At 43.0% G+C, this 27,622-nt stretch overlaps 1 protein-coding gene across 6 annotated transcripts; it reads right to left on the bottom strand.

The window, feature by feature from the left end:
* Positions 1–1,427: 1,427 nt before the first annotated feature.
* On the bottom strand, positions 1,428–25,788 carry LOC109246507 (membrane-spanning 4-domains subfamily A member 6D-like). 6 transcript variants are annotated; one of them, XR_008421124.1, is made up of 15 exons: positions 25,613–25,788; positions 24,087–24,249; positions 22,418–22,552; positions 22,024–22,080; positions 19,152–19,361; positions 16,969–17,070; positions 15,987–16,183; positions 15,043–15,090; positions 9,899–10,004; positions 7,192–7,717; positions 6,609–6,740; positions 5,677–5,733; positions 4,620–4,763; positions 3,341–3,442; positions 1,428–2,089 (listed from the first exon to the last, which is right to left on the bottom strand). XR_008421124.1 is itself a non-coding variant. In XM_053899668.1 (7 exons), the coding sequence occupies exons 2-7, from the start codon at positions 24,231–24,233 to the stop codon at positions 16,088–16,090; spliced, it is 747 nt and encodes a 248-aa protein (XP_053755643.1). In that variant the 5' UTR covers positions 24,234–24,249; positions 25,613–25,788; the 3' UTR covers positions 15,597–16,087. The 6 variants fall into 6 exon arrangements, 1 of the variants encoding a protein (XP_053755643.1); XR_008421125.1 differs by having other exon boundaries at positions 5,677–6,740; positions 7,192–7,804; XR_008421126.1 differs by having other exon boundaries at positions 5,677–6,740; positions 7,159–7,717.
* Between the last annotated feature and the right edge of the window lie 1,834 nt (positions 25,789–27,622).

Raw genomic sequence — 27,622 nt, 5'->3', positions numbered from 1 at the left:
CATTTTGGAATCTTCAAACCAGTGAATCAGAAGAAAATGAAAGAAGGTACTCTATAGAACTCACTTTCTTCGAGGAATTAGTATTGCTCTTAAGTGACAGGGGTGTAAAGGATTATGTCAGGAACTCATGGGATTCACCAGGATGCCTCCTGATGTTTCCATGTCTCGTAATAACCACAAATAGGTAAATGGAACAACCATGGCCTGGAGGAGGCATGAAACCAGAGGCTCAGACCTCTCAAAGGAGAATGTCTGGGCTGTCCTAATGGAGAAGAAATTGAGACAATCAGAAGTACTGAGTGAGGGTGCGTGGAATCTAAAATGGAGCTTAAAAGAAGGAATTGATGGATACTATTGAAGCTTCAGAACAACTGTAGCTGTGGGTACCATTGTTTGTTCCTCTATTGCAATATTTTTTTTTTTTTTTGAGAAGTTTTCATGTGAAAGAAGGCTCTAGCGTAGGAAATGAGTGTAGTTGAGCAGGACATGATTTGGCCAACACTGGTCACTGACCAACCCATGTCCCACAGGCCTTGTTTCTAGAGCACACTCTTGATTCTTTGCCTGAGGACTTTCTCCAACCCCAGAGAGGTAGGTCCTACATATGTACATGGCAGGAAGATATTGCCAGGGAATTAATAATTCCTGAGAACAGCTTTTAAATAGTGACAGCTAGGAGTTGATATATAAATATAGTTCCTAGATTTTTCCTTCTAAACTAAGATCCACTTCGTATACAGTTGGAACTGGCTTGCTAAGGTATATTTTACTGGTTGCATTTTCTTGTTATGGGCTGAATTGTGTCCTCCTAAAGTGTATATGTTGAAGTTCTGATGCTCAATACCTCAGAAGGGGATTGTATTTGAAGATAGTGTCTTTTAAAGAGCTAATTAAGATAAAATGAAGCCATATTTTATGCAATCCAATTGTCACCGGTGTCCTTATCACAGGAGGGTTAGGACACAGACACATGCACAGGAAAGACCATGTGAGGACACAGCAAGAAGGCAGCCATCTACAAACAAGGAAAAGAGGCTTCAGGGAAAGCAACCCAGCTGATACCTTGATCTTGGACTTCCAGCCTCCTGAGCTATGAGTAAATAAATTTCCGTTGTTGATTCTGTGGTATTCTTTTATGGCAGCCTGAGCAGGCTACCCCTGCTATCTTCATTTGACTATCTTCTATCTTCTCTTCCTCCCTACTGATGTTTTTCTTCGCTTCTTAAAAAATAGACACACAAATCCTAATTCAAAAAATTTGCCTTTGATAAACCAAACCCTGGATAGTGCCTTATAAAACAAAAACAAAAACAAAAACAAAAACAAAAAAAACACCATGATACCCAGTCACCAAGAAGAAAGCAACATCATTAAAAAAAAAAAAAAGATTGAGCGGTAGGTTGATTAAATCAGCATTCAGGTAATAATGAGGTTGCATTAGATTTTTACTATGTGTCATACATTAGAGTGTGCATTTTGTATCGCATTACATTTTGTCAAGTTCACCTTGACACAAGCAAGGGAGACCTAGTACATTCAACAGTCAAAGAAACTTAGATTGGACCCAGTGTCAGATGGTATGCCACTACTCACCCAAACTATTTGCACAAAGATTTTTCACTTGAATAAACTGTCAACCCAGAGGGAAGTACAGTTTCTAGGAAGGAGTAAGTGGGTAACAACAAATTCCTCTCTGAGGCCTAAGAACTGAAATTGGCTCAAAAATGGTAATACCGTCCCAATGAAAAGAGGTCTATTAGGCCACGGAATGCTAATATTAGTATTTGCTGGTCACCTGTCAAAGTAAGCACATATCCGTGCTAATTGTGTCTGTGTATGTGAAAGTGCGTAATAAAAGACATGGGGAGCAGGGGATTTGTAGAAGATTCCTAGCAGATCTGTCTTTGGTTGCCATCATGGATCCAAGATGCCCTGGTGTGGTAAAAAATGTTTCGATGGTGTCTCATGGATGAGAGTGAACCTGGTCTATGTCTTGAAGCACTAAATCTTCATAAGTTTCAGGTTGAGTCAGTAAGTCTTGATAAGGATCTTCAGAATGTGATCTGATCAAGCAACTTAGTGCAGAAGCCTAGAAATAGGACATCACAACAACTACAATTACTTCAACCAGATTTTCAGTGATTTTTATTTGATCTTGTAAGTTTTTTGCTGCAGTGCTCTGTATAGCCCACTGATCCTCAACTGGTGGTACCTTTACCCTCCAGGGGATATTTAGCAATGTCTGAAGACATTTTGGTTGCCAAAATTGGGGGTGGGAGAAATTTTTGACATCGAGCAGGTAGAGGCCAGGGATGCTGCTAAACAGATCATGTCCCCTCCTCCCACCCCCCCCCCCCACCCCTCAACACGTAATTATTCATTCCAAAATGTCTACAATGCCAAAGCTGAAACACCCTGGCCGGCCAATGTTTTCACAACAGCCTAGGCAGAGATAGGGCAATTCTAGCCATGTCTGGAACCACCGTAAAATACATTTTTTTCGGTGATCTTGTCAGGTATTTATGTAGCCGACAGTCCGTGCCAGCATCTACAGGGATTTGAGTAGTAGCAAGAGAGACAGTCATTCCATAAAAAATGATAAAATGCTATCCGTGAACACAATGAGATATGTCCCCCTGACTTTTGTCCTAGGGACATGGAAACAGAAATATCAGTATGACATTTTGCATGTAGCAAAGGCCAACCATTTACGAGGGCTTTGCAGAATAAATATGGAGGAACGCACATGTGGTGATGTGGGAGACTACATATACACGTATGAATACGTCTGTGCGTGTGAGCACATTGACATGTTGGGGTGTGTATGACTGATGGGATTCCATGAAAAATTATGAGGTATGGAATTAATATCAAAATCACACTTATGTGTTCCTAGAGCTATTGTATCTCTTACTTGGCTGCTACTTTTTTCCTTAAGTATTTATTCGATCTATTATGACATCCACTTGTTAAAGATATGGGAAAAGCCACTGTTTCCCCATCTCCCAACACAGTAAATGTAATACATGTTCAGTATACTTTAGATGGATGAGTAAGAAATACATGTGTGAGTGAATGAGGGAAACTGACTATGAATGAAGTATCTGTGCAAAGGAATATTTCGAAAATGGAGTGGCTGGTGAATGTAACATGTAACTGTTGTTCTCTAACCTCCCATCTCCCATCTTGCCATTAAGAGGGTTTTGGGGGGGTGTTTGCTGTTGTTGTTGTTTTTGCCAATTCTCTATACAACCAGAGATTGAAGTTAACTATTAACACATCTGATTCTTTGTGATGCTTTAAATGCTTCCTCACCTTCTCAATAAAAAAGGCTACTCACCCAGCTGATCTCATTGCCATCCACGGTATAAGTGAGCCCACAGAGTGAGAACGAAATAAAAATCTGCACACAAGTCAGTATCATTTGAAGGATCACAATATTCTACAGAAGAGAAGGGCAAGAATTAAGATTTCCCCAACCAGCTTTAGTCTGCAATGTGCTCATCCTGGTTGTCCGGGGGGGGGGGGGGGGGGGGGGCAAGGGGCCAGGGTTAGTGGATATTTTGAGGACAATGCACTTCCTATCTAAGATATGCCCGTTCCATTGAGACACAATATTGGATCTGGCACAAACCTTGTCTCAGCGAGCAACCATAAATAAACTCCTACAGAAACAAATATGAGTTATAGGAATTCTAAATGGCAGAGCTCTGCAAAAGAACTCCCTTAACATTCTAGAGTTAGTTACTCCTATTTCAGCCATTTTTTTCACACGCATTGGTCAAACACTGAATACACCAGGACTTTTCTCTCTCTCTCTCTCTCTCTCTCTCTCTCTCTCTCTCCCTCTCTCTCTCTCTCTCTCTCTCTCACACACACACACACACACACACACACATTCATACACATACACACATCATGTGACTCAACTTTACTCACAGAAAGGATGGATTTACTAACATTCCATTGGTCTTTTATTTTTTTATTTATTTTTTAATTTTTTTATTTTAGAGAGATAGAGAGAGAGCATGGGGAGAGAGGCAGAGGAAGAGAGAGAGAGAATCCCAAGCAGGCTCCACACTCAGTGCAGAGCCCGATGCAGGGCTCAATCCCATGAGCCTGGGATCATGACCTGAGCTGAAATCAAGACTCAGATGCTCAACTGACTGAGCCACCCAGGCGCCCCTCCATTGATCTTTTAAATTAACATTAAAATGACTCAGACCAGCTCCCAAATTTTGTATCATTTTCACTACCAGAAATCCATAGGCCAGTCCTCAATGTTCCAGATCAGGTCCCTCCTCTCTGGGCACACTGATCTGTGAGCAGTCTTTTTATCATTTTTTTTTAGAACAGCCCATGTTCATCAGAGAAAATCTGGAATAATAAGAATACGTGTTCTTAAAATGACACACAGAAATGCACACACATAATTCTGCAATTCTGAAATCAGGTTGTTTCACTTTTTTTTTAAAACAAATGTCATGTTTATATTTATTTGTTTTCCTATCACTTTTCAACGTTTAGAAACTTCATCATAGGCTTTTAGTCGCTGAGGGCTGAGGTAGCTGAAAACAAACATCACGTGTGAAGACACCATCCAACAAATTAGTACTTACAGTTATAAAAGATTTAACCAACGAACATGCCGGTAACTCCCAGCATTCAAGTAAGACTATGTCAACTAAATTCACGGAGAGAAGAATTATCCCAGTGCTTGAAAGTAGTGTGCTGATAATGTTAGCTCCAATAGTGACTTCGATCTGGAAGAGAATAAAGCCTTTAATGGAAATACTCAGGGCCTTTTGTATTTCCAGACACATCTTCTGCAGTACCCTGGAGGCATGCCCTGGCTCTATGGGCTAAGGTAAGGGATCCTTCATGAGGAATTCAATTTCCTGTTTTACTGAAGCAGTTTTCTGGCAAGCCACTCTACATCATGGGAGAGAAGGGAAGAAGTGATCCTCCAGAAATGAAAGCCCATGGAGCCAACATCATGGGGGTTCTGTTTGTTCTGATATCACTGGTAGGAGTGATTTTCCATATGTCCACCCTGAACTAGAAGCTCCCTGATACAAACACAAACATGCACCCCTCTCCATCTTAGCCTTCCAAAATGCGTCTCTTCAACCATTGAAACAAGGATCTATCTGTAAAGACCCCCCTCTTTTGCTTCTTACTAGGCTAAAATTCAGACAGTTGGATACTTTCTCCTCTTTTTTTAATTTTAATTTTTATTTATTTTGAGAGAGAGATAGAAAGCAAGTGGGGGAGGGAGGGAGGAAGAGAGAGAGAGAGAGAGAGAGAGCGAGCGAATCCCAAGCAGGCTCTGCACTGTCAACACAGAGCCTGACACAGGGTTTGAATGCATAACCCATGAGATCATGACCTGAGCTGATGTCAAGAGTCAGATGCTTAGCCAACTAAGCCACCCAGGCACCCCTGGATAATTTCTTCTCTTAAAAAAGCTAAGTGTATGTCTCATTTTCTAAAGAATTAACAGATGATTGAAGAAAAAGTTGCAAGCCAATGAAATAGATCATTGAAGAAAAAGTTGCAAGTGAACGAAATAGACTGGAATATCCAAATCTTGTTTTGGTTTGGCCTCCTGTAGAGAGTCAGAGTCAACTGTTCTTGTTAACTCATTAAATGAGCAAAAGGGAAACTGATACTCACCAGAAATTTTGTTTGTTTTCTTGTACATGAGATGGTCAAAGATCCAGATATGATGAACTGTTCATAAGACAGGAAAGACATTAATGGGGGAGAATGCTTTCCTATCCACATCACCCACCTCCACCTTGGATGACTTAACCTGAACCCCACATCTCTCCCAGTCCAAAAGAATATTCCTAAAGAACAACGCATTGAATCGAACCAAGTTGAATGTGTGTCCATTTGGGGCATGTGGATGGAAGAATATTGACGTGGAGAGAAAGTGAGGCAAGAACTCAAGGTAGATGCCATTGACCGTGATAGAGTTGGATAGGATGGATGATTCTGCCCTACACACCCCCATCCTACCCCCATCCTGACCTATCCCAATTTATTCCAACCTGAAAGTTCATTTGCTTTCTTTAATTTTTTTAAACGTTTATTTATTATTAAGAGACAGAGAGAGACAGAGCATGAGCAGGGGAGGGGCAGAGAGAGGAGGAGACACAGAATCCGAAGCAGGCTCCAGGCTCTGAGCAGTCAGCACAGAGCCCGGCACGGGGCTCGAACTCACAAACCGTGAGATCATGACCTGAGCCGGAGTCGGATGCTTAACCGACTGAGCCACCCAGGTGCCCCTCATTTGCTATCTAAAGTACACCTGGATCCTCTCAAGTAGGAATGATCTCTCCCTTCAAAGGAGGGAGCATGGGACTCAGGAGCATTTTTTTTTTTCTCCAAACACTTACAATTGGTCCTGAGGCTGCTTCGTCACTTTCTCTCCTAACAAATTCCCTATCTACTTGGCACAGTGCCTCTAACAGAGTCTAAAAAGGAGTCTCAGCTATTGTCTACAAAAAGCGAGGATAAACTAATTACATATATTTTTCCTTTATTTACAAGTTCTAAATAACTTCTTTGATTCCCAAAGTAGTTCAAACAGATATACTCACAGATGCTGCAGCCCAGAACGGGTAACCAATATAAAAGCAGAATAAAAGATTCCTGAAGTCAGAGTGCCAGTAAAGAAAAATCTCAATGATCCCAAATAAGAAACATTTCAGGCCAATCATTATCTGAGCTACCTGGAGGAACAAAAATAGAATACAGGGGGGAAGTGGAAAAACTCTCTACATTCCAGACTTTTCTCCCTCGATCCCAAGGCCACATATGAATCGCATTTTTATCTTTTCCACCTTCACTGGGTCTTAAAAATAATCCTCGGAAGAGTGAAATCCAAAAAAAAAAAAAAAAAAAAAAAAAAAAAAAAAAGGTGTTGGTTTCCCAGGCCCTGTGGATGGATATTACCTCATGGGGCTATTATATTTGGGCACAAACATCCCATTTGAACTCTGGGAGCCTGAAACACCTTCAAAGCAAAACATCTGACCTAAGTGTACTCCCAGATATATTTTCCTACCCACTTTTTACCCAGTCTTATGAGCTGGCATAAAATAATTCACCCCCAATAAAGTTGTAGACCATTTAATTTTCCATACTCACCCCCTAACGTCTACAGGGCTAAAGGTAACTTACACCCAGGGATTGCAGATTCTTTTTAAGGAAATCACGCAGCTTGCTGTGTACACGTTGAGCTAAATCGGGTGCGTCTGCTCGTCCCACCTGCGCACTTTGAATTTCATTTGTTGAAATGCCCCCAGCAGTCCCCTCGGTAGCAACGGCATCACTCATTCTGTAAGAGACCTGTACTTGACGCCTGGATGCGGGGGGGGAGGGGGGAGGCGGTTCTGCAGCCCTCCAGGATGGAATCAATGGAATATGGAATTCTGGAGCACAGCAGTGGGAGACAGGCAGGGATGGGAAAATAGTACCACGGGGGCTTGGACAGCTTCCTTACACTTTCTAGAAGCCCAAGATGTTCACCACTGTAGAGCGGACGCCTCCGTTGTTTCTGACATATCTGCAAAAAAGAGCTGTGGATTGGACTGGAAGAATGCATACCTTAAGGTCAGGCACACCCTTGCGTGAATCGCGACTTCCTGTTATTTGCTCGGTGGCTTTGGACAATTCAGGTACATTCTCCGAGTTTCTATTTCTTCAGCTGTGATTTAGGAATAGCAACGTTTCTGTGACCTCATAAGGATTTTCTCACGTCATGTTAGACAATTCATCGAAGTTATTTAATAATCTGCAACGTGATGCACGTTTCCAGTTCGTTTCTTTTCTCCTCAGAAAAGAGCAATTTAAGCTTTCCTATGAATTCTTTGTATCATTGCCTAAAATTTCCATATGATGAATTTTTAGAATAGAACAGAATGGATCTCACTCGATTGGTCTTTTCCTCTAAGCCTACATTACTTTTTTTCTTCACAAAGCCATACTATTTTTCTGTATTTAACATAATGACTGCATTATAAGATTTTGAAAAAACAGAGAAAAGTTCACATAAAGGTACATTAACCACACACAACTAGCAATATTTGCCTTCATTCCAAGTCTTTGCTGATACACATAAATGGTTTTTGAGAGTTTAATTATGGTTTATGTGCACCTTTGTCTCTAAATGTTTTACATTTCACATTATATATTAAAAATCTATCCAAGTGTCTGTTAATTATCACTTTTCTGTTTGCACAATATTTTAAAAAAGAATAATGGTATGATCTATTAAGCATTTTCAAGATGCCATATATGTATATTTTCAAATTTTATTTATTTATTTTTGAGAGAGAGAGAACACAAGCCAGGAAGGGGCAGAGAGACAGGGAGACACAGAACCCAAAGCAGACTCCAGGCTCTGAGCTGTCAGCACGAGCCCGATGCAGGGCTCGAACCCACAAATCGTGGGATCATGACCTGGGCCAAAGTCAGATGCTTAACGGACTGAGCCACCCAGGTGCCCCCAGATGCCATATATGTTTTAAGTGACCTATTTTTGTTACTGTAAATAAGTATCCCTTTAACATTCATATTAATAAATTCCCTTTTGTGGGATTATTGGATCAAAGCATAAGGATAAGAGCAAGTCTTACACATCCTAAATTCCATGCCAAAAGGTTTTATCTATTTACAATGTCATTAGAAATACCTGGATTATCGGGTTATGACACCCTCAGTGAAACACCTCTCTTCTAACGATGAAATGAACTGCAGAATATTTCAAGTGAAATATAAAAAGTAGTAGCAAAATGTTTCATTTTCTGGCTGACATCCTAGTATACCAGGTTTTCTTGATCTCTGTTTCTTCAGCATCTAGAACAATCGCTCGGCATCTAATGGGAGAACATCCTTTACTTTTTAAATGAATTAATGGTAAACAATGAAAGGAAGATTGGAATCTATTGCTGACCTTGTAAAACAGAAACAAGTAACACTTTAATGGGTAAATTATGAATTCCAATGCAAAGGACGGACAGAAATTAAGGGTGGTACATGTTGCTCTAAAAGCTTCCTGAATTACTTCCATCACACACTTGCCTCCGTGTAAACCTTTCTGTGTATCTCAAGAGTTAAAAAAAAAAAAAGTCATATTCAGCCTCTGATGAAGAAGATAATCTTATTTTTCAAAACTCTAATTGTAAGGGGCGCCTGGGTGGCTCAGTCGGTTAAGCGTCCGACTTCAGCTCAGGTCACGATCTCGCGGTCCGTGAGTTCGAGTCCCGCGTTGGGCTCTGTGCTGGCAGCTCCAAGCCTGGAGCCTGTTTCAGATTCTGTGTCTCCCTCTCTCTGACCCTCCCCCGTTCATGCTCTGTCTCTCTCTGTCTCAAAAATAAATAAACGTTAAAAAAAGTAAATAAAACCTTGTCCTCTCATGTGTATGAACATGCATATACCTACATGTGGTAAAAGTCTTACATGGATGGGAAGGGAAAAATAATGATTGTCTCTGAGTTCAGAAGGAAGGAAAATGAGCTGGCGGCTCAGGGCTGAGGCTCCAACTCTGCCTACAAAGTTTTATTAATTTTTTTTTAATTTTATAACATTGAAGCAAATGAAGCAAAAAGCTGACCCTGGGCAATAGATAACGTATTTGTAATCATATTATCTGTGCATATATCCTTAGTAAAACAAATGACAGTAAGAGAAAATACTGCCACAGAGCCACTGCCAAGCTGGCAGAGAAAGACTTTTCTGCTGTCTCCTCCCCTCCCTGGATCCTCACTCTTCCAGCTTGGATCTGCTCCCAATCCAGGGATTTTGCCTATCCCCAGCCCAGACTCAAGCCCGGAATCATTGCCAAATTCAGCCAGAATATATACAACCAAAAATGAGCTGCACCTACCTTGATGTGTATCCCAGGCTGCCGGTGGGTTTTAAGTAGCAAGCTGTTCTGGTTTGCAACCTTGTGTTTCATATCTTTCATGGAGTTGCCCCCTGCCCTTGGCCCTCTGTGGAGAAGGATTGTTATGGTAGAATTGTTACTCTAGGCTTCTTTATTTCCAACTTTAGGTTAGATATAAGGGCGGTAAAGATAAGCTAGCCTTAATATTATCAGAAGATAATCAACAATCTACCACGCTCAGAAACAGAGATAACAGCTTTCTGAACTCTTCTGATGGTGCATATTCCACTGTATCGGTTTCCACTTGATTCTTTTATTTAGACCCAAACTCCCTGATTCGCGTTTATATTAATAGTTCTGTTTAATTCTAGTTCCGTTCTAAAGTGCCCCTACCAAAAAAGATGCCTGCAAACGCTGGCCTCTCCTCTGCCAAATGCTTTTTCTTCTTGCTGAGAGTATGCCTTTGAAAGGCTAAAATGTTTCCTTTTCCTTATCTCAGACATCTGAGTGTGATACCTATAGATCCAACGTTTATCAGAGGTATAGTGAATAGTGCTCAGAATTTCTTTTTCAGTCCTTACATGACAGACACAAGGATCTGCTTATTATCTATATATTAGAATTTAAAAAAAAAAAAAAAAGGAAGCTGAGAATTGATCCAAGATCACACAAGGAGTAATTAGTCAAACCAAGTCTGTCCAAACCCATGCCTGTGCTGTTGGGGTTAATTTCAGCAAGCCTGAAATAGACCTGAGAGGTTTTTCGGGAGTACCTGTGGGGCACTGACCCTTAGTCAAGGCATGGACACATGGATTCATTGTGTTGCTCTGTAACCAGGGGTCTGAGGAGTTTCTGGGTGGCTTGTGCCAGCTTGTCAGCATTATTTATTGATAACAGTGTGACTAGTGATGTGTATGTGGCTTCAGCGAGACCACAGAATGGTATGTTATTGGGGCTGGTTGCAATAACATGCCCATGTGACAAGCCAAGTATAAGAAGCCCCCAAACCAATACAATCTGGTCCTGGTCCTGAGGTTTTCTGTTGGGATTCCTTATCAAAAACAAACGTGCATCACAGGGGGAAAGGGAGGGCAATTGGAACACAAGCCCGTCATTATGGACCCCTTGCAATGAGGCAGTCATTAGCTGGAATGCACATTTTTAGTTTAACGCTGTTGCTATATCGTGTCCTAGTCCTGCAAAATAGATCTTAAAGTGGGACGCATAGTCCATTTGGATCCTATGAGTCTTCTTTAGAAATTAAAACCCGGGGCGCCTGGGTGGCTCAGTCAGTTGAGCGTCCGACTTCCGCTCAGGTCATGATCTTGCAGTTCCTGGTTTTGAGCCCCGCATCAGGCTCTGTGCTGACCTCTTGCTCAGAGCCTGGAGCCTGCTTCAGATTCTGTGTCTCCTTCTCTCTCTGCCCTTCCCCTGCTCACGCTTTGTCTCACTCTGTTTCTCAAAAATAAATAAATGTAAAAAATTTTTAAAAAAAATAAAAAGAAATTAAACCCTAACTGCTACCACTGGAACATTGGGCATCAGAAGTGACATTGCATTGAAGACCCAGATTCATCTTTAACTAAAAATATTGCTAAAGATTTATTTATAAGTAAAAAGGGTGGTTTTGATAAAGGGAATGCCTAGGTGGTTACTGAACCCCTTCGGTTTGAGGTGGCACAGGCTTTAAAATCAGTTGCTGATAATAGGACTTCCCGGTATAATATGGAAATGATAGAAACCTGACCTGAGGATCTAGCAAAATGGATGAGTAAGGAACTGCAAAAGAATGGCAAGTCAGCTGAACATTCCTTTTTAGTGTTCCTGCTTAACAAGACCAAGAGTGAGCTTTTCCCTCTTTGGCCAGTAGGAGGAGCGCCAGCCAAAGGAACCGGGACAAATCACACCGATCAATTGTCTACATCTATAAAAACGGCTCCTAAGAATTTAGTGTATAATGGACTAACGAAGAAGTGCATCATTTACACTCAAAAGAGGGCAAATGCTCTACTGTCCTTCCTTTGCCTTGTGATGGTCAACGCCTACTGAAGCCATGGAAATACCTCAAAAGCTGGCGGCTTCAGAATGGCTGTACAAAGACTCTATGAAACAAGCCCCCCAGGTGAGATGCCTCTTGCCTGGGTTATGACTGACACTGTGATAAAAGAGGTATCACCAGAATGGGCATCTTATTTGACTTTGCCCTTGTGACCTCAGGAGAATGGGAAAAAAATGGCAGTCTTGAGGCACATTATTCTGTAGCTTTCCTTTCTTCTAATGTCTTTGTCTGGCTTTGGCTCATGGAATGAGCTGAGACCGTCCCCTCCTTTCATTCTTTTTTTTTTTTTTTAATTTTTTTTTTAACGTTTATTTATTAATGAGAGACAGGAGAGACAGAGCGTGAGCAGGGGAAGGACAGAGGGAGAGGGAGACAGAATCTGAAGCAGGCTCGGGGCTCTAAGCTGTTAGCACAGAGCCCGACGCGGGGCTCGAACTCACGTACCAATGAGATCATGACCTGAGCGGAAGTCGGACGCTCAACCGACTGAGCCACCCAGGCACCCCCCGCCTCCTTTCTTTTGTGAAGAAGTTTATAATGGATTGTTATTATTTTTCTTTAAGTATCTGATATATTCCAGTGAAGCTATTTGGGTCTGAGCTTTTCTTGGTGGCAAAGTGTTTGAATATTATTTCAATTTCTTCACTTGCTATAGATACATCCATATATTTCTAATTCTTTTTGGATCAGTTTTGGTAATTTATGTCTATCTCACAGTTTCATTTATTTGTGTAAGTTGCTGGCATAAAATTGTTCGGAATTATATATAAGGGCTTTATAATGCTTTTAATTTTTGTAGAGTTGGTGATGGGTCTCCTCTTCCATAACTGATTTTGATAATGTGTGTCTTCTCTCTCCTTTCTGTTTGGTCTGTGTAGCTGAAGTTTGTTAATTTTCCTGGCATTTTCAAAGGACTAACTTTGCTTTCCTTAGTCTTTCTTCATTATTTTTCTGTGCTCTAGCCTTAATTATTTCCTTATTTCTCCTTCCTTTGGATTTAGTTTTCTCTCTCTTTTTCCTGTTTCATGGGAGGGGGCTTAAGGTTATGGATTTGGGACATTTTTGCTTCTGATATAAGCACTGAAAGCTATAAATTTTCCTCTAGGTCCAGGATTAGTTGTCTCCCATACATTTGATGTTTTCTTTTTTATTCAATTTAAAATATTTTCCAATTTCTTTTTTTTTTAATTTCTTTGACCCATAGTCAATTGAGAAATGAGTGATTTAAATTTACAGCTATATGGGGATTCCACAAAGTCTCTCTGCTATTGATTTCTTGTTTAATTCTGTTTTGTTCAGAGAACTTTATATTATTTCAATCTTATAAAATTTATTGTCTTAAGTTCCAGCATATGATCTATATTTGTTTTCTATTGTTGTATAACAAATGCATTACTACAAATAATATATATTATAGTATGTTAAGATTTTTAAAAATATTTATTTATTTTTGGGAGAGAGACAGAGCATGAGCAGGGGAGGGGCAGAGAGAGAGGGAGACACAGAATCTGAAGCAGGCTCCAGGCTCTGAGCTGTCAGCACAGAGCCTGATGGGGGCTCGAACCCACGAACTGTGAGATCACGACCTGAGACGAAGTCAGACGCTTAACCGACTGAGCCACCCAGGTGCCCCTATATTAAGATTTATCTTATATATATATGTGCATCAAGTTAAGTTGGTTAATAGTGTTCAAGTCTTTTATTTCCTTCTTGATTTTCTGTCTAGCTTTCGTATCAATGATTGAGAATAAAATATTGAAACCCACTTGCAGTTGCTGAATTCTTTCAATTCTGTCAGTTTTGGCTTCCTATATTTGGGGGTCTCTGCTGTTAATTACACCTTCATTTACCCTTGTTTCTTCCTGCTCTGTTGACCCTTTTATCATGATAAAATATCCCTCTTTCTCTCTAATAATGTCTCATATTAAGGCCTATTTTATTTCATAAGAATATAGGTATTCTAATATGTTTTCACTCTTATGTGGATCCTGAGAAACTTAACAGAAACCCATGGAGGAGGGGAAGGAAAAAAAAAAAAAGAGGTTAGAGTGGGAGAGAGCCAAAGCATAAGAGACTCTTAAAAATTGAGAACAAACTGAGGGTTGATGGGGGGTGGGAGGGAGGGGAGGGTGGGTGATGGGTATTGAGGAGGGCACCTTTTGGGATGAGCACTGGGTGTTGTATGGAAACCAATTTGACAATAAACTTCATATATTGAAAAAAACAAGAATATAGGTATTCTAGCTTCTTATAGTAATGGTTCGTGTCTTTTTGAAGATACAAATAATAAATTATTTCCAAAAGATGCATTGTCCCCTCTCACTGATGACATATGCAGACAAAGTTTGCAGGTGTGATTTTATACTGTCATATTAGCTGCCCACAGGGAAATTCTCCATGGACACTGAATTATTACCCTGGCTTGCCTTTTCTATTTATCTGGGGGGCTCGGGGGCGGGGCGGGGGGGGGGGGGGAGGGAAAGCATTTCTCTTTATCACCACTGGATGTCAGTAGAGTCACCTGTGCAGAAACTCTGAAAAATGCCTTTAATTCTAAAATCTTCCTTGGCAGCAAAGGGAAGAGAAAATAAATTGCTGCAGTCTGAGATTCTCTGTTTAGAGCCCTGTACAGACACTCTTGGAGGAATGAAAGATCTTAGGAGATTAATCAGTTTCAAAATCCAGAGGCAGACAGAGATTCAAATTGTTTAGAGAATCAAGTTGGCATAAGGGAAAAAGTTGGTGGGGCGGGGGGAGGGGGGGGGCAGTGGTGGAAGAAAACTGAAAATAAAACTCAACGGAGCATTTTCTATGTGAAACACACGTGTTTTCAATACATCTTCAGATCTCAAGGTAGACGCCAATCTCATTTCACTCAGGCTGGAGGGGCGTGGCCATAAAAGACACAGGTGGTTAACATGCTGGTTATGTTGAACCAATGGTAAGAAGTGACTTTGAGTGTTGCCTAAAGGGCTGACTGCCTTTTCTGAGAAAGGAGTCAAAGCTAAGAGAAGTCTAGCTTTGGGAAAAGCCCTCAGGGAACCCAAGGATAGGTTGGGGACCCTCCCCAAGCAGAGAAACCCACCTTATGATTGATGAGAGGATTGGAACTTTCAGTCCACCCCCCTGGCCTCTGGAAAGAAGATAGGGAAGAGAGGGGGTAAAAATTGAGTTTTATCACCAATGGGCAGTGATTTAATCAATCATGGGTATGTAACAAAGCCTCCATAAAACTCCAGAACAGGATTGGGATAGCTTCTTGGTAAAAACAAAGAGATTCGGGAAGAGTGGTCCTCCACAGCCTTTCCCATTCCTTGCCCTCTGTATCTCTTCCCTATAGATTTTCTAGAGTTATATCCTTTTATAATAAACTGGTAATAGTAAGTGAAACATTTCTCTGAGTTCTGTGAGCCACTCTAGCAAATTAGTTGAACTAAGGAGGGGGCTTGGGAAACTCCACCTATAGCCCGTGGGCCAGAAGCTCAGGTGACAATCTGGGCCTGCTACTGGCATCTGAAGTGGGAAGAGGGTGGTAGGGTCACAGTCTAATAGGACTGAGCCCTTAACCTGTAGTGTTAGATGCTATCTCCAGGTAGAATTGAGTTAATTGTTTGGTGGTATTGATAAAATACACATCACAGAAATCAAATAAAGATTTTATTTTGAAGCCAATTACTTACAGAGCTCCTGAGGTTTAATTGTAGGGGGCTTGTCTACATGTAGTGATGAGTAAAATCCTGTGAGGGAACACTACTGTCTACTATGAAAGAGTCAGAACACCACCGTAAGTCAGTTAACTCCTGTTGGCGATTAAGGGGGACAGGAAAGAGTTGTCTCCTTTACTTCGGCATGATCACTAAATCACACAATCCTATCTAGGTTTTTGGTAAATGTCTGACTATTTGGCGGTCTAGTCGATGGTAACTTACACATCTGTGCTTTTACCTAATGCCAAACCAAGACCCCCCCTATTGAGCACATATATTCAGCAACAAGAAAACAAACATATACATTTCCAGTGCTCATTACCTAAACGCTACATTTCAGGGAACTCAAACTTTGCTTTCTTGAGTTTCTCTGGCTGGTCTTCATACAGTATCATAAAGCCAAATTTCTGATGACTATTTCCCCTAAGAAGTTACTAGTTCTTCGTATCCAGGGTCACCAAATGCCTTTGAGGGTGTGCTGGATTTATTCTTGCAACTCTGAGGCAGGAAAAGCACACGCTAAAAGAAACAAAATATGTTAGTTCTTCAGACTTCACTAAGGTTCAGCTTAATATATACATCTCTTGATGTCATTTCCTCCAATCTGTGTGTGTGTGTGTGTGTGTGTGTGTGCATGTGTGTTATACAAGATGAGTGTAGCATGTCATTAAGCTCTTTAAATAAGTGCTGCTCATCAGCTCAGTATTCATCCTGCTTTCTGTAATAAAATTTTGGATAAATCAAGGCTTTTTAATTTGGTTAAATGAAGCTGTGAGTCTATGGTGGTGGGAGGGTGCTGTCCCATGGAATTTGAAACAAGTTTTTAAAAGTATCTTTTAGGTGAAAAAAGAATTTGAAGATCACAGGAAGGTGAAGCCAGAGCAAAGGACATTTGCCAAATGCAGTCATGTGCAAATATCTTTCACTGAGTCAAGACTGTTAAGGAGACTGGGGCTGTCTAGGGAAGACACAAGCCAAGTTCTAGGGACCCAAGCACAGCACGGACTCACACACAATGCCAGGCAGGCCACTTAACTTCCAGGTTTCTGCATTTACAAGACAGGAGACCGAACCGGTCCATTTTTCAGGTTCAACCATTCCATTTGGTTGACCCTCGGCCAGTCAGCTCCCCAGTCGTTATCTGCTTTCCTCATCTGTCTTCCATCCCCATCAAACCAGCTCCGATGTGTATCTCATGACCGACAACTGCCAGCCCGTCAGTCACCCTAGCTGACATCAGTCAACACAACCCTGAACCTGATATACACCTGGCAGGACTCGGGAAGGCCGGCCAGCACACTCACCCCGGGGAAGTCAGAGTGAGCCTCTTTCCACCAAATCACGGCAGAGAGCGCAGCCAGGCAGAACTCCAGCGCCGTATAAATCAGCATCACAGACAGAGTTCCCTGCAGCGGAGGAAATACAAGATTGGCGGTGCTTGAGTCAACTGAAGCCCTCATCCCTTGTTGGGCGGCGACTGTGGGGATGAAGGCCTCAACCATCACAGAGTGAAGAGCACACTGCTCCTGCCCAGCCTAGCAACTGGCTTAGTTTAACCCCTTTGCTTACTTAGACCCTTGAGAGGGAGGATGAACTGTAATTACATCAGCTACACATAATCCACTTTGTGCACCGTACGTCTCACTCGGAGACATAGCTGTATCTGATTACATCGTTGACGCAGCTAGTGGTATAATAACTCCCAGGGCTGGGAAAGGCCAGCTCCCATTCTTGCCTCAGCCTCACCTGTACCGCTTAAGCAGCTGAGTGAGCCCGAAGTCTCTACTTCTCTAGCTTGTTTCCTCATTTATCAAATGTGCACCATGATACTTCCTTCTCAGGGGGATCTGAGAACCAATGAAGTTTTGACCTCATTGGTGTAAGTCCTTTGTGAAAGTCAATATTAACACCCCCTCTGGATGGGCTTTCTTAGCCTTTCTTTCTTTTTTTTTTTTTTTTTAATTTTTTTTTCAACGTTTTTTATTTATTTTTGGGACAGAGAGAGACAGAGCATGAACGGGGGAGGGGCAGAGAGAGAGGGAGACACAGAATCGGAAACAGGCTCCAGGCTCCGAGCCATCAGCCCAGAGCCTGACGCGGGGCTCGAACTCACGGACCGTGAGATCGTGACCTGGCTGAAGTCGGACGCTTAACCGACTGCGCCACCCAGGCGCCCCTTTCTTAGCCTTTCTTGATGTCTGTGAGGGTTAGAAAGAACAATCAAGGCAATAAACACAGCATAAACAAAGCCGCCACCCTCACTGACAAAGCCAACCAACTCAAAAAAGATGCTCCACCAAGAGACTAGGTTCTACCATTTCTGTCCTGAGGCAGCCTTCATGCAGACCCCGCGAGATGATAGGACAGGAGAGCAAATGTGACTGCACGGACTTCTCGTCTATTTACACACAGTGGAAGAGGAAACGCAACTCGTGGACGTTAACGAGAAATTGTCCTAGCAAGCAAGCTCACCATAGTCCCTTTATTTATAAAGCAAAATTATCCCTCACCAATTCAGACTTTATTCATTATACAAATCCCTCCTCAACTTCTCTCCAGGATGATTCTCACCATGAGCTGATGATCATATCACGAACCTGGAGAGAAGCAAGTTCCTTGGGCCAGCTCCATAAGGAGTGGTGTGCAAGCACGTGCTTGACCAGCTCTGGCCAGCCTCCAGCTGTGTCCTTGACATCACCCACTTTTGTGACTGCAGGACAACAGATATTCTGGAGCCCCTTTATTCGCGTCTTTCTCAGGGTTTTCTGACCACACACATACCCTTCAATGCTCCAACCTAAGACATTATTTCTATTAGCTAAACTTCATTGCTTTCTTTTCCCTAACAGTGGCAATTTGTTATCAGTTGCCATTCTCCATCCTCCTATATATATTTCTCAATTTAATAAATTCCACCTCTGTAAGTTATAACAAAGAGCAATGATGCTGCTTTCTCACTCGATCAATACTGTTCATCACTGCGGTCACCGGAAGGAGAAGCCCTCACCTCCAGGGTCACACTTCCTACCCTCGACTTCTCAGTGCTCGGCCTGATGTCTGCTCAGGCCAAGTTAACACCCTAGTACACATACTTTCCATGCTTCCTGATCACTTACATCTTCCTGCTGTCTTTGCCTTTCTGAATTTACCTTTCCACGTGCCAAGATTTTTGGTTTGGCAAACTCCTATTTTATGACTCTAACAACAGAATTACTTTGATTATTAAGAAACCCTATCAAGGTAAGTTTTAGCTTTTCCTTATCACCTTTATTTGTCATTGCCTGTTCTACTCCATTTCACTGCCCCAGAGCCTACCCTGTCATCTCAGTCGGGCAGTGCCCCCCTCTTTGGGAAGACGGAGCCTTGGCCTTCCCCCAGATGCCCAACCCGGAAAGAGTTAGACAGATTCTCAAAAGAAGGGGTAATGACAAGTCAAGGCTTTCAGAAACCTCATATGACTGGAACAACCCATCTAAAAAATACTTACAGTCAGAGTGGTTTTGGCCGTGATGCATTCTTTGTCCATATATGGGTTAATATAATAGTTAAATGTAGTCCGTTCAGGTTTTCTTTGCTCTTTGTTGAAGGTACACTTCCGAAAGGCAGGATCCACAGCATCCAACGTGACAGAGAGGAGAATGAAACCCACCAGAGCACAAAGAGAGCTCAGAATGTTTGCAACCACGCTGCTCTGAACCTGACAGACAAATGCTGAGTTAAGAATCACTTCCGATGAGCAACCAGTGTTCTACCATCCCTCTCTGCCAATGCGTTGCAGAACCTTACTTTCTAATCTGTGTCCTTCAGGAAGTCTAGCGTGGGTAGACTTAAACCTGTATGTCTCCCCAGCACTTAGCAACATCTCTGAACCTAGAAGGTACATCTTGGCTAGGTGAATGAATAAATGAAATGTTTCTCCCCACGTAGGACTTCAGTAGGTGACAGAGAATATTCCTCTCCTGAATTCTTTACCCAGGACTGATGGCGGGGCTTCCTGAGGCCGTGTCTACAGAATCCCCTAAAAGGAATGACCAAAGGCAGATGTGATTTCTTTCTCCCCCAACTCATCCAGAAACCCCTGGTGGAAGCATCAGCCACAGAGAGGAGGCAGACAAAGCAAGGTGCTCCTCCTTGCACCCCACCTTCTTCAACGCCCACCCACCCAGATAGGAATATGGGGACATAGTGCAGTCAGGCTTAGGTGAGCCCTGGAGTGGACAGACAGACCTGGAGTGGACAGACCTGGAGTGGACAGAGTGACAGACCCAGGGCTCTGTATGAATGAGTGGTCACACCCAGAGCTCTGTATGAAGGAGTATATAGAGAGAGTTCTAGTCTTAGGCCCGAGGATGGTGTAGCACGTGAGTGGCAGGGTGAGGCAGAAGGTCAGACTGGATGTTAGGAAGCTGACATCATGGTAGTAGCTTTGCCTACGACCCTCTCAGTTTTCCTGAGTGCTCCGTTCCCCAGTTCCATTTTCCACTCTGGGTCTCGTTTCCACATGTACGAAGTGAGTGAGGGCAACAAATACACTGAGCTCAGAGATGTGGTCTCTTCTACCCCAACTCACAGGAAAGGGGACTCGAGCGAGGATGATCCTGAAAGCTATATTTATAGGTGAGTGTGGTCCAGGGAACTCCCAGTAGCCACAAATTAGAATATCACATAATCCTGTCTAGGTTCCTCTTCCTTTAGGGGCTCAGCAGTTGGAGATTTGGGGCACAGTAGAGAATAGGCAGGACATTTTTCTCCTCCTAACCCCCATTCCCTAAAATAATGACTAAGGTGCACGCTCCTGGGCCTCCCGATAACCTGATTTCCAGAGTATAGGTTTCTTAGAATAATTTAGGTTTGTTCTGGGACAGCACTCTCCCTCCACCTCAGAAAGGGCTGGTATAATGTGTGAACACAGTAGAATTCACTACAAGATTCATGACTCTGGTGAGCCTGAGTGCACCCAAAGCCCACACCCCCATGGCCTTGAGTTTGCTGCTCTGTTCACTCTGGTGTTGCTCTTCTCTGGGGTAAGGGTCCCATAAGCTTCCCCGATAATCTAGAAACATTAGTCTTTAAAAAAAAATATTTATTTATTTTGAGAGAGAGGGAGAGTGAGCAAGCATGTGCATGTGTGGGAGGGGCAGAAGGAAATGAGAGAGAGAATCCCAAGCAGGCTCTGCACTGTCGGCACAGAGCCCAGTGTGGGGCTTGATCCCACGAACCATGAGATCATGACCTGAGGCGAGGTCAAGAGTTGGATGCTTAACCGACTCAGCCCTCCGGGCGCCCCTAGAAACATTATCCAATACGGTTGTCACTAGCCACATGGACTACTTATATTTAAAGTAAACTGTAATAAAATTTGAAGTTCAGTTTGTCTATTTCACTGGCCACATTTCCTGTTCTCAGTTGCAACATGTGACTGGCAGTGTGATTGCTTCATCTCTGCTATTCCAGTAAATTCTATAGGACAGCACTGATCTAGCAGCTTGGGGGCTAGGTAAGGGTTCCGAGTAATCAACCTCTAAAGTCTGATGAGAGAGAGAGTGAGAGAGAGAGAGAGAGAAAGAGAGAGAGAGGGGGGGATTGGCATTGTCCTGAGCACTCACTCTAATTTCCTGATGCCTTCAGGAGATTTTTTTTTTAAGCAGAGCTTCCAAATGGAGTTTCTCTGTTCTATGGCATTCTCACATGTGACCCCCAACATCAAACTACTTGAGGGACCTAGGATTGAGTGAAGATTTAGTGAAACTTTACAGATTAGAAACCTCCCTACAATCATCTTTCCTCTCCCTGCCACTCCCAATCCTGGCTTTCCTGGAAGAGTTAAATGCAGGAAAATTTGTTTGTTTTTTTTTATCCAATACCAATAATTAATGACACCTTTTAGGACTCGAGAGTTTATACTCAGATCCACCAAAAGTATTGAGTTTTAGATCAGATAGATAAAAGAATGAGAGAGAATTCCCCACATAACAATTTTGACTGGCTTTTCTCAAGGGTTTGGACAGAATCCACAACACATAGACCTCTTTGTAACACTGTCACCGTCTTCGTCACTGAAGACTTAAATTTAAAGTCCAGTCACCATCAAAAGGGCATTATAAGGAGGCAGACTTTTTCTAGAATAGATTCCTGGGCACTGATCTAGAGTATAAGACAGTACCCTGAATGAAGTCTGTGACTGAGCGTGCAGTGACCGGAGGAGGGTGCACTGGACAGGAATATGGATAATCCAGACTCAGTTCCTGACTCTGATAAATATCTGCTCTGAACCTGCAAGGTGGAGACATTGACCTTGGAGAGTTCTCCCTAAATTTCATTTCGATCCATGAGTAGTGGGTCGGAGTTCTTATACTCACCAAAGGCTTAGTTGACTTTTTCTCCATGATGACTGACAGAGTTCCAGAAATGACAAACTACTCAGAAAGGAGAGACAACGGTGAGGTCAGTTTCTACGTATACACGAAGACGCAATGTTAGCCACTTGTGAAATCATCAAGGTGATGAGATGAAAAATAAGGTGATCTTCAGAAGAAATGATTATTTGAGCCAACCAAGACATAGATGTAGAATCAGGTGACTCCTGCTATCCCACCCGACTCAACTCTTCCCTGGGCTATACACGCAGGGAAACATGTTCTACCATTGACCCCTTGCTCCCGGCAGACAGTGAGCTGACAGGTGCACAGCCTGCCCTCCTGGCATCTTCTTCCCACTTCCACCCCACTTGTCCTCCTAAGGATCTCTACTCACACACAAGCCTCCCATGAATGGGTAAGCAGCCTTCAAAAGGGTGGAAAACACCGGGGTAAAGGATGGAGAGGACGGAACAGATACCAAAATGATCCCCAAACTCAACACCAACACCCCGCACAGGATCTGAATAGCCTGTTGGAAGAAGAAGAAGGGAGACAGAGGATTAAAGTCAGTATTTGGAGAGGCAAAGCCTCTTTATCTCTCCCAGGGTCCTCGCACATCATCAGGATCCTAGCAAGGATACAGACACTGTAAAAGGTCTGGGGTGGGGGCTCCGCGAAGATGTTGGAGGAGATGTTGCTGTGTCACAGAAAACTATAGTCTCGGGCCATCTGGCAGGTGCTCAGCAAGCCTTCGAGCATCTCTGCCTCTCTGGCTCATGGCCCTTGCTCCCGGCTCAGTGTTGGACTGTTTTCCCTGGCTCTCTCATTCTGTTACTACCAACTCTCCTGTCTCTTATGGAAACAGGGGAGATCTGAGAGCCCTCACACCGCCTTGGCACTGGTGATGTGGAAGTCCCTCCCCTCATCTCCCATACCCTGCTGGACACAACAGAGAACCTGACCCTCCGGTCGGCTCCTTGACCCCTCCAGTCCACGTCCCTACAGCTGTGGATCTTGGCTTCCAAGTGGCCAAGGTTGCCTCCTTGACACCCGCCGCAGATATTTCCAGCCCTGTGAATATTTGCCAAGCAGTTTTCCAAACATTATGTCCCACGAACCTCGTAGTACCCCACAGGATCATGTATTTGAGGCAAGGCAATGGGTCCCCCTAGGTTCTGCAGCCTTAGATCATATAACTGCAGAGATAATTCCAGTCCTACATATATCCCTCCCAGCTCTCCTCCCTTCAGTCCGCAGAGCTCTAGCAAATCATGCATGAGAGGAGAGAAGCTAACAAAAGACACATATCATCCCTGTTCTCAGAAGGGAAGGATAAAAGAGGGGAGAGAAGTTTATTTTTCTCATGATTTGTGGTGAGGGAAAAATTCCCTTCAAAAACATCAGTCAGGTTGCCTAAGCATGCAATTGGTGAACACATAGAAAAAAACATACATAAAATATGGAATTATTTATCACCATTACTCTGGTAAAACATGTAGACATATGGCTTTTTGTACTCTGATTACACTTCAAGAGAGTGATTTTGGGGGCTCCCGGGTGACTCAGTCAGTTGAGCGTCTGACTTCGGCTCAGGCCACAATCTTGTGGTTCATGAGTTCGAGCCCTGCATCAGGCTCAGTGCTGACAGCTCAGGGCCTGGAGCCTGCTTCAGATTTTGTGTCTCACTCTCTCTCTGCCCCTACCCTGCCCATACTCTCTCTCTCTCTCTCTCTCTCTACTAAAAATAAATGAAACATTAAAAACAATAAAAAAAGAAAGTGATTTTTTATAAAAAGAGGAGTGTGCTATTGCAAAACTATGGAAACATCAACAAAGACTCAATTGCTAGTATTCAGAAGAGGGGAAAAACATTTTTAATATCATCTTACGTCTGGGGAAGGTTTGGATGGCTCTACAAGTGGCTTCCATTGGACTACTCACGAACCCAGAGTCCCTCTGGCAAAACTTAAGAGCCACCATGGCGTAGTCTAAAGACTACGGTTTCTTTCCTGTACCCCGCCCCCCTCCCCATCCCATTCCAGCACGTTCCGAATTGGGCTTACCCCAAGAACTTTGACCTCTGCCTTTAGTTGTTTCTTGAGGTTGTATTGCCTCTGGTTGGTGGGTTTAGGCTCCCCTGTTTGGGGGAAGCTGATGCCATTTGGTGTCAGAACTGCAATGGCCTCATTGGTCATGGACCGTGATAGCATGATTGTGCCACGAACCCTGGAAGAGAAAATAAACACATTCAGTTCTTAAAAAGTATAGAGCTCTCAGGCCTCCCAAAATTGGAAGCCAGTATTTGCCCATTAGTCTGGACTTGACCTATTCTTTTAGGTAAGGAAATTTATACAGCATGCAGCGGTGAAAACCACAAATACTTGGCGTCATGAATATTTGTTTCCCAACGGCGTTTGGCACACCAATCTCGAAAGGCAGATGGTCACACAAAACTTGCAATACGTCGAAATCTCTCCCCTGGTTCTACCCACAACAACTGAATAGCCAAATATTCCAAGAGTGTCACCCTCAAACGTCCCTACCAGTTATGAGATGCAGGAAGGGTTCTATTCATCAGCGTTTTCCTATTTGGGTTCTGTACTTCTCATGCTACCTAACTGTTCATTTTTTAGCCCAATAATAATACTTATTAGGATTAATCCCAAGTATTTTTAAGTTGTCTTTTATTAGACATTATCCTCTAGTGCCTTTTTTTTAAAAGTAATCTCTATACCCAAAATGGGGCTTGAACTCATGACCCCACGATCAAGAGTCACATGCTCTATGGACTGAGCCAGCCGGGTGCCCCCACCCTATAATGCCTTTTTAATCCTTACAACAACCCTGTAGGTTAGTTGGTTCTTTACTTACCAAAACCATGCCGTAGTGAGGGAAACTCAGAATCAAAAAGCTTGTTGTGAAGGGAAATAAAACCCACTTTGCACACATGCGTGGCAAAGAGTTAATGCCGAAGAGAGATTTGCAGTTATGATGATTACTCAGGCATGTTCACATAACTGGAGAGCTGTAGAGCTGGGACTGGACCCCAGCTCCCCCTGAGTATGCAGCCTTTGCACAATTCACTAGATCGTGTGACCCCTTCATCCTTTCCACCTGGCAACAGCAGCCTGTGCCTGTGTTGACTCATTCTGGAGAGGCAGCAGCATGTAGAAATACGGTAACAGGACCAGAGTCATGAAAGCCGGGTTCCAGGCCCGAGCCTTCCACTTGCCAGCCTCAAGTGACAAAACTGCCTGCAGTATTAGTGACGAGCTCAGCCGGCATCTCTGCTCATAGCACCGTTCTCAGCCCCTGGACTGTCCAGTTTGTACAAGGCCCAAGAACAGTTGAAGGGGCCAGAGCTGTGCTCTCACTGATCACGTGACCTCAGGCAAGGGACTCACTGAGATCACACAGTTAGAAAACAGCAGCAAGAGTTAATCCAGAACTCCTTCCCTCTGCCTGCTCTATTTCCAAAATAATCTGGTGCCTCTTAACTTCTCTCCAGGAGCTTCCAATCCGATATCCCCTCTAAGGGAGGCACAGCAGGGGAGTCAGAAGTTGAAAACAGTCTCTGGACATTGCCTACCTGTGCCCGTGGACCAGCCTGTTGGTTGCAGCTGAGGTCTCTCAAGCTCCCAGGAGACTCTCGGTTCTCACACAGTCCTGTAGAATTTTCTACTGGTCTTCACCTTTTGAAAATCACCAGCCCTTCCTCAGTCCAGAGTTTATAGCCACACAGGATGTGATACTTACAGATTGTGGATTTGTGAAATGTGCTTGCACTTCCTTTTTTCCCCAAACTCCTAGCATCTTCAGCAAAGTCTCCAGTAGAAAACCTAAAGATTGGGAGAACGTGAGATTCCCTGAGCTCTGTGTGTGCATTGCCACCCCAACACTTCCTAGCTCTGTGTTATCAGACAAGTCGGTGTTCTTCTCTGCCTCAGTTTTCAAGTCTCTTAAACAGGGCAACAGTACCAACACTGGAGATTTGTTATGAATCAGTTTAGAGAAAATATTTATAGAAGGCCTTTACTGTTTCCAAGAGGCATTCAATAATAGTAACATTGATCGTGATAGTGATATTGATAAATAATAATATTAAATAACATATAGCTAACTATAGTCATAATAATAGTGATAATGACTGTGCTGATTTCAAGAGGCATTCAATAACATATAGCTAATAACAGTAATAATAGAATATAGAAAAAATGTTTTTGTTACTTATGTAAATTTTTCTTTTTCCAGTTCCTTAGGCTCTGGACAGGCTGAACCAGCCTCTCAGCACCCACTGCCTAGATGCTGCTTGCTATAGGGTGGTCTTTCTTTTCTGGTTTCTCTCTCTCTAGCAATGGATCTCTGTGTCCCAGAAAGGTTGGACACTTCTAGGAAGTGGTGAAACCAGATGGGGGCGTAGCTGGGGAAGGACCTGCACAGATTTAACAAACTCAGACTTGGGATGCTTTTGTGAAGCAGAGGGGTCCTATGCACCCTCAAGCATCCAGATGGACGTTCTTTGGAAGCCAACTTTGATATATCAGGGTGCTGGCTCAGGATGCCAGCACTGGAGCCAGTCATAGAGGCTGAACAGCCCCATTCCACAAGCTTCCTCTTTCCCTTGGGGGAGAGCCAGAAGGAACCCTGGGAACACAGTTGCAACCCATCACTGTCACCTCAAGGGATTCTGGGTTCTGCACTTAACTCCACACATTAAAGAGTTAAGAAACACCATTAAGGTTAGCTTAGTTCCCAGGACTAGATGGCACAGATTACTAATGCAATTATCTTGTTAAACTCGAGAGATGAGTCTGAGAGAAGGAACAGACTCTTGCTAATAACCAATGAATTCTATCAACCAAGCAAAGACTCCCTCTACAGTCTGTCTTCCTCTCTATACAATTATAGCTTCAAATAATCACAGAGGAGTTACAGGATTGCATGAAACAACACGTGCAAGGTGCTTAGTACCGGACCATACAGAGTGGTAGTCCAAAGGGCTTTATCTCCTGTCTTCCCTCCAATATCCACACCATTCAAACACCCGATTCCAATCTCCCTCCCTGCCTCCCTCTACCCCCTGCATTCTCCTCCTCCTTTTTCTTTTGGGCTTCAGTAATATCTGAACAAGAGACTCCTCTCTCTGTTTTCTCGACTTAGACCCATCCCACCTTGACCATCTCTCGTTTCCAGAGTCTGGACTCCACCAATCCAACTTGGAGGGAAAGGACTGACAGAGCAGTAACACCTGTGATTAATAATTTAGGACATCTCTTCTCCGGAGAAGCACTAATGACATTTTGGGTTGGATAATTCTTTTTTGCAGGGCAGGGGAGTCCTGCACTCTCTAGATGCCAATAACACTGCCTACCCCAGATGTGATAACTAGAAATGTCACCAGATATTGCCAAACGTCCCCCAGTGGAGAGGAGACAAAAATCGCCTCATTGAGAAACCATTGATCTAGAAGCAAAAAGTTTTTTTTCTGTGACTTCTGTGCAAAGGCAAGTATTCAAGAGACGAATCATTGTTGCTATTTAACTCATTGATTTAATTTTTAATTTTTAAAATTTTTATTATTTTTATTTATTTTCAAAAT

Source organism: Panthera pardus, unplaced genomic scaffold (genome assembly GCF_024362965.1).
Source record: "Panthera pardus isolate Hobbes unplaced genomic scaffold, ASM2436296v1 HiC_scaffold_12, whole genome shotgun sequence".
NCBI lineage: Eukaryota > Metazoa > Chordata > Mammalia > Carnivora > Felidae > Panthera > Panthera pardus.
Note: the sequence above shows the minus strand (reverse complement) of the source record. Positions and strands in the feature narration are given on the sequence as shown.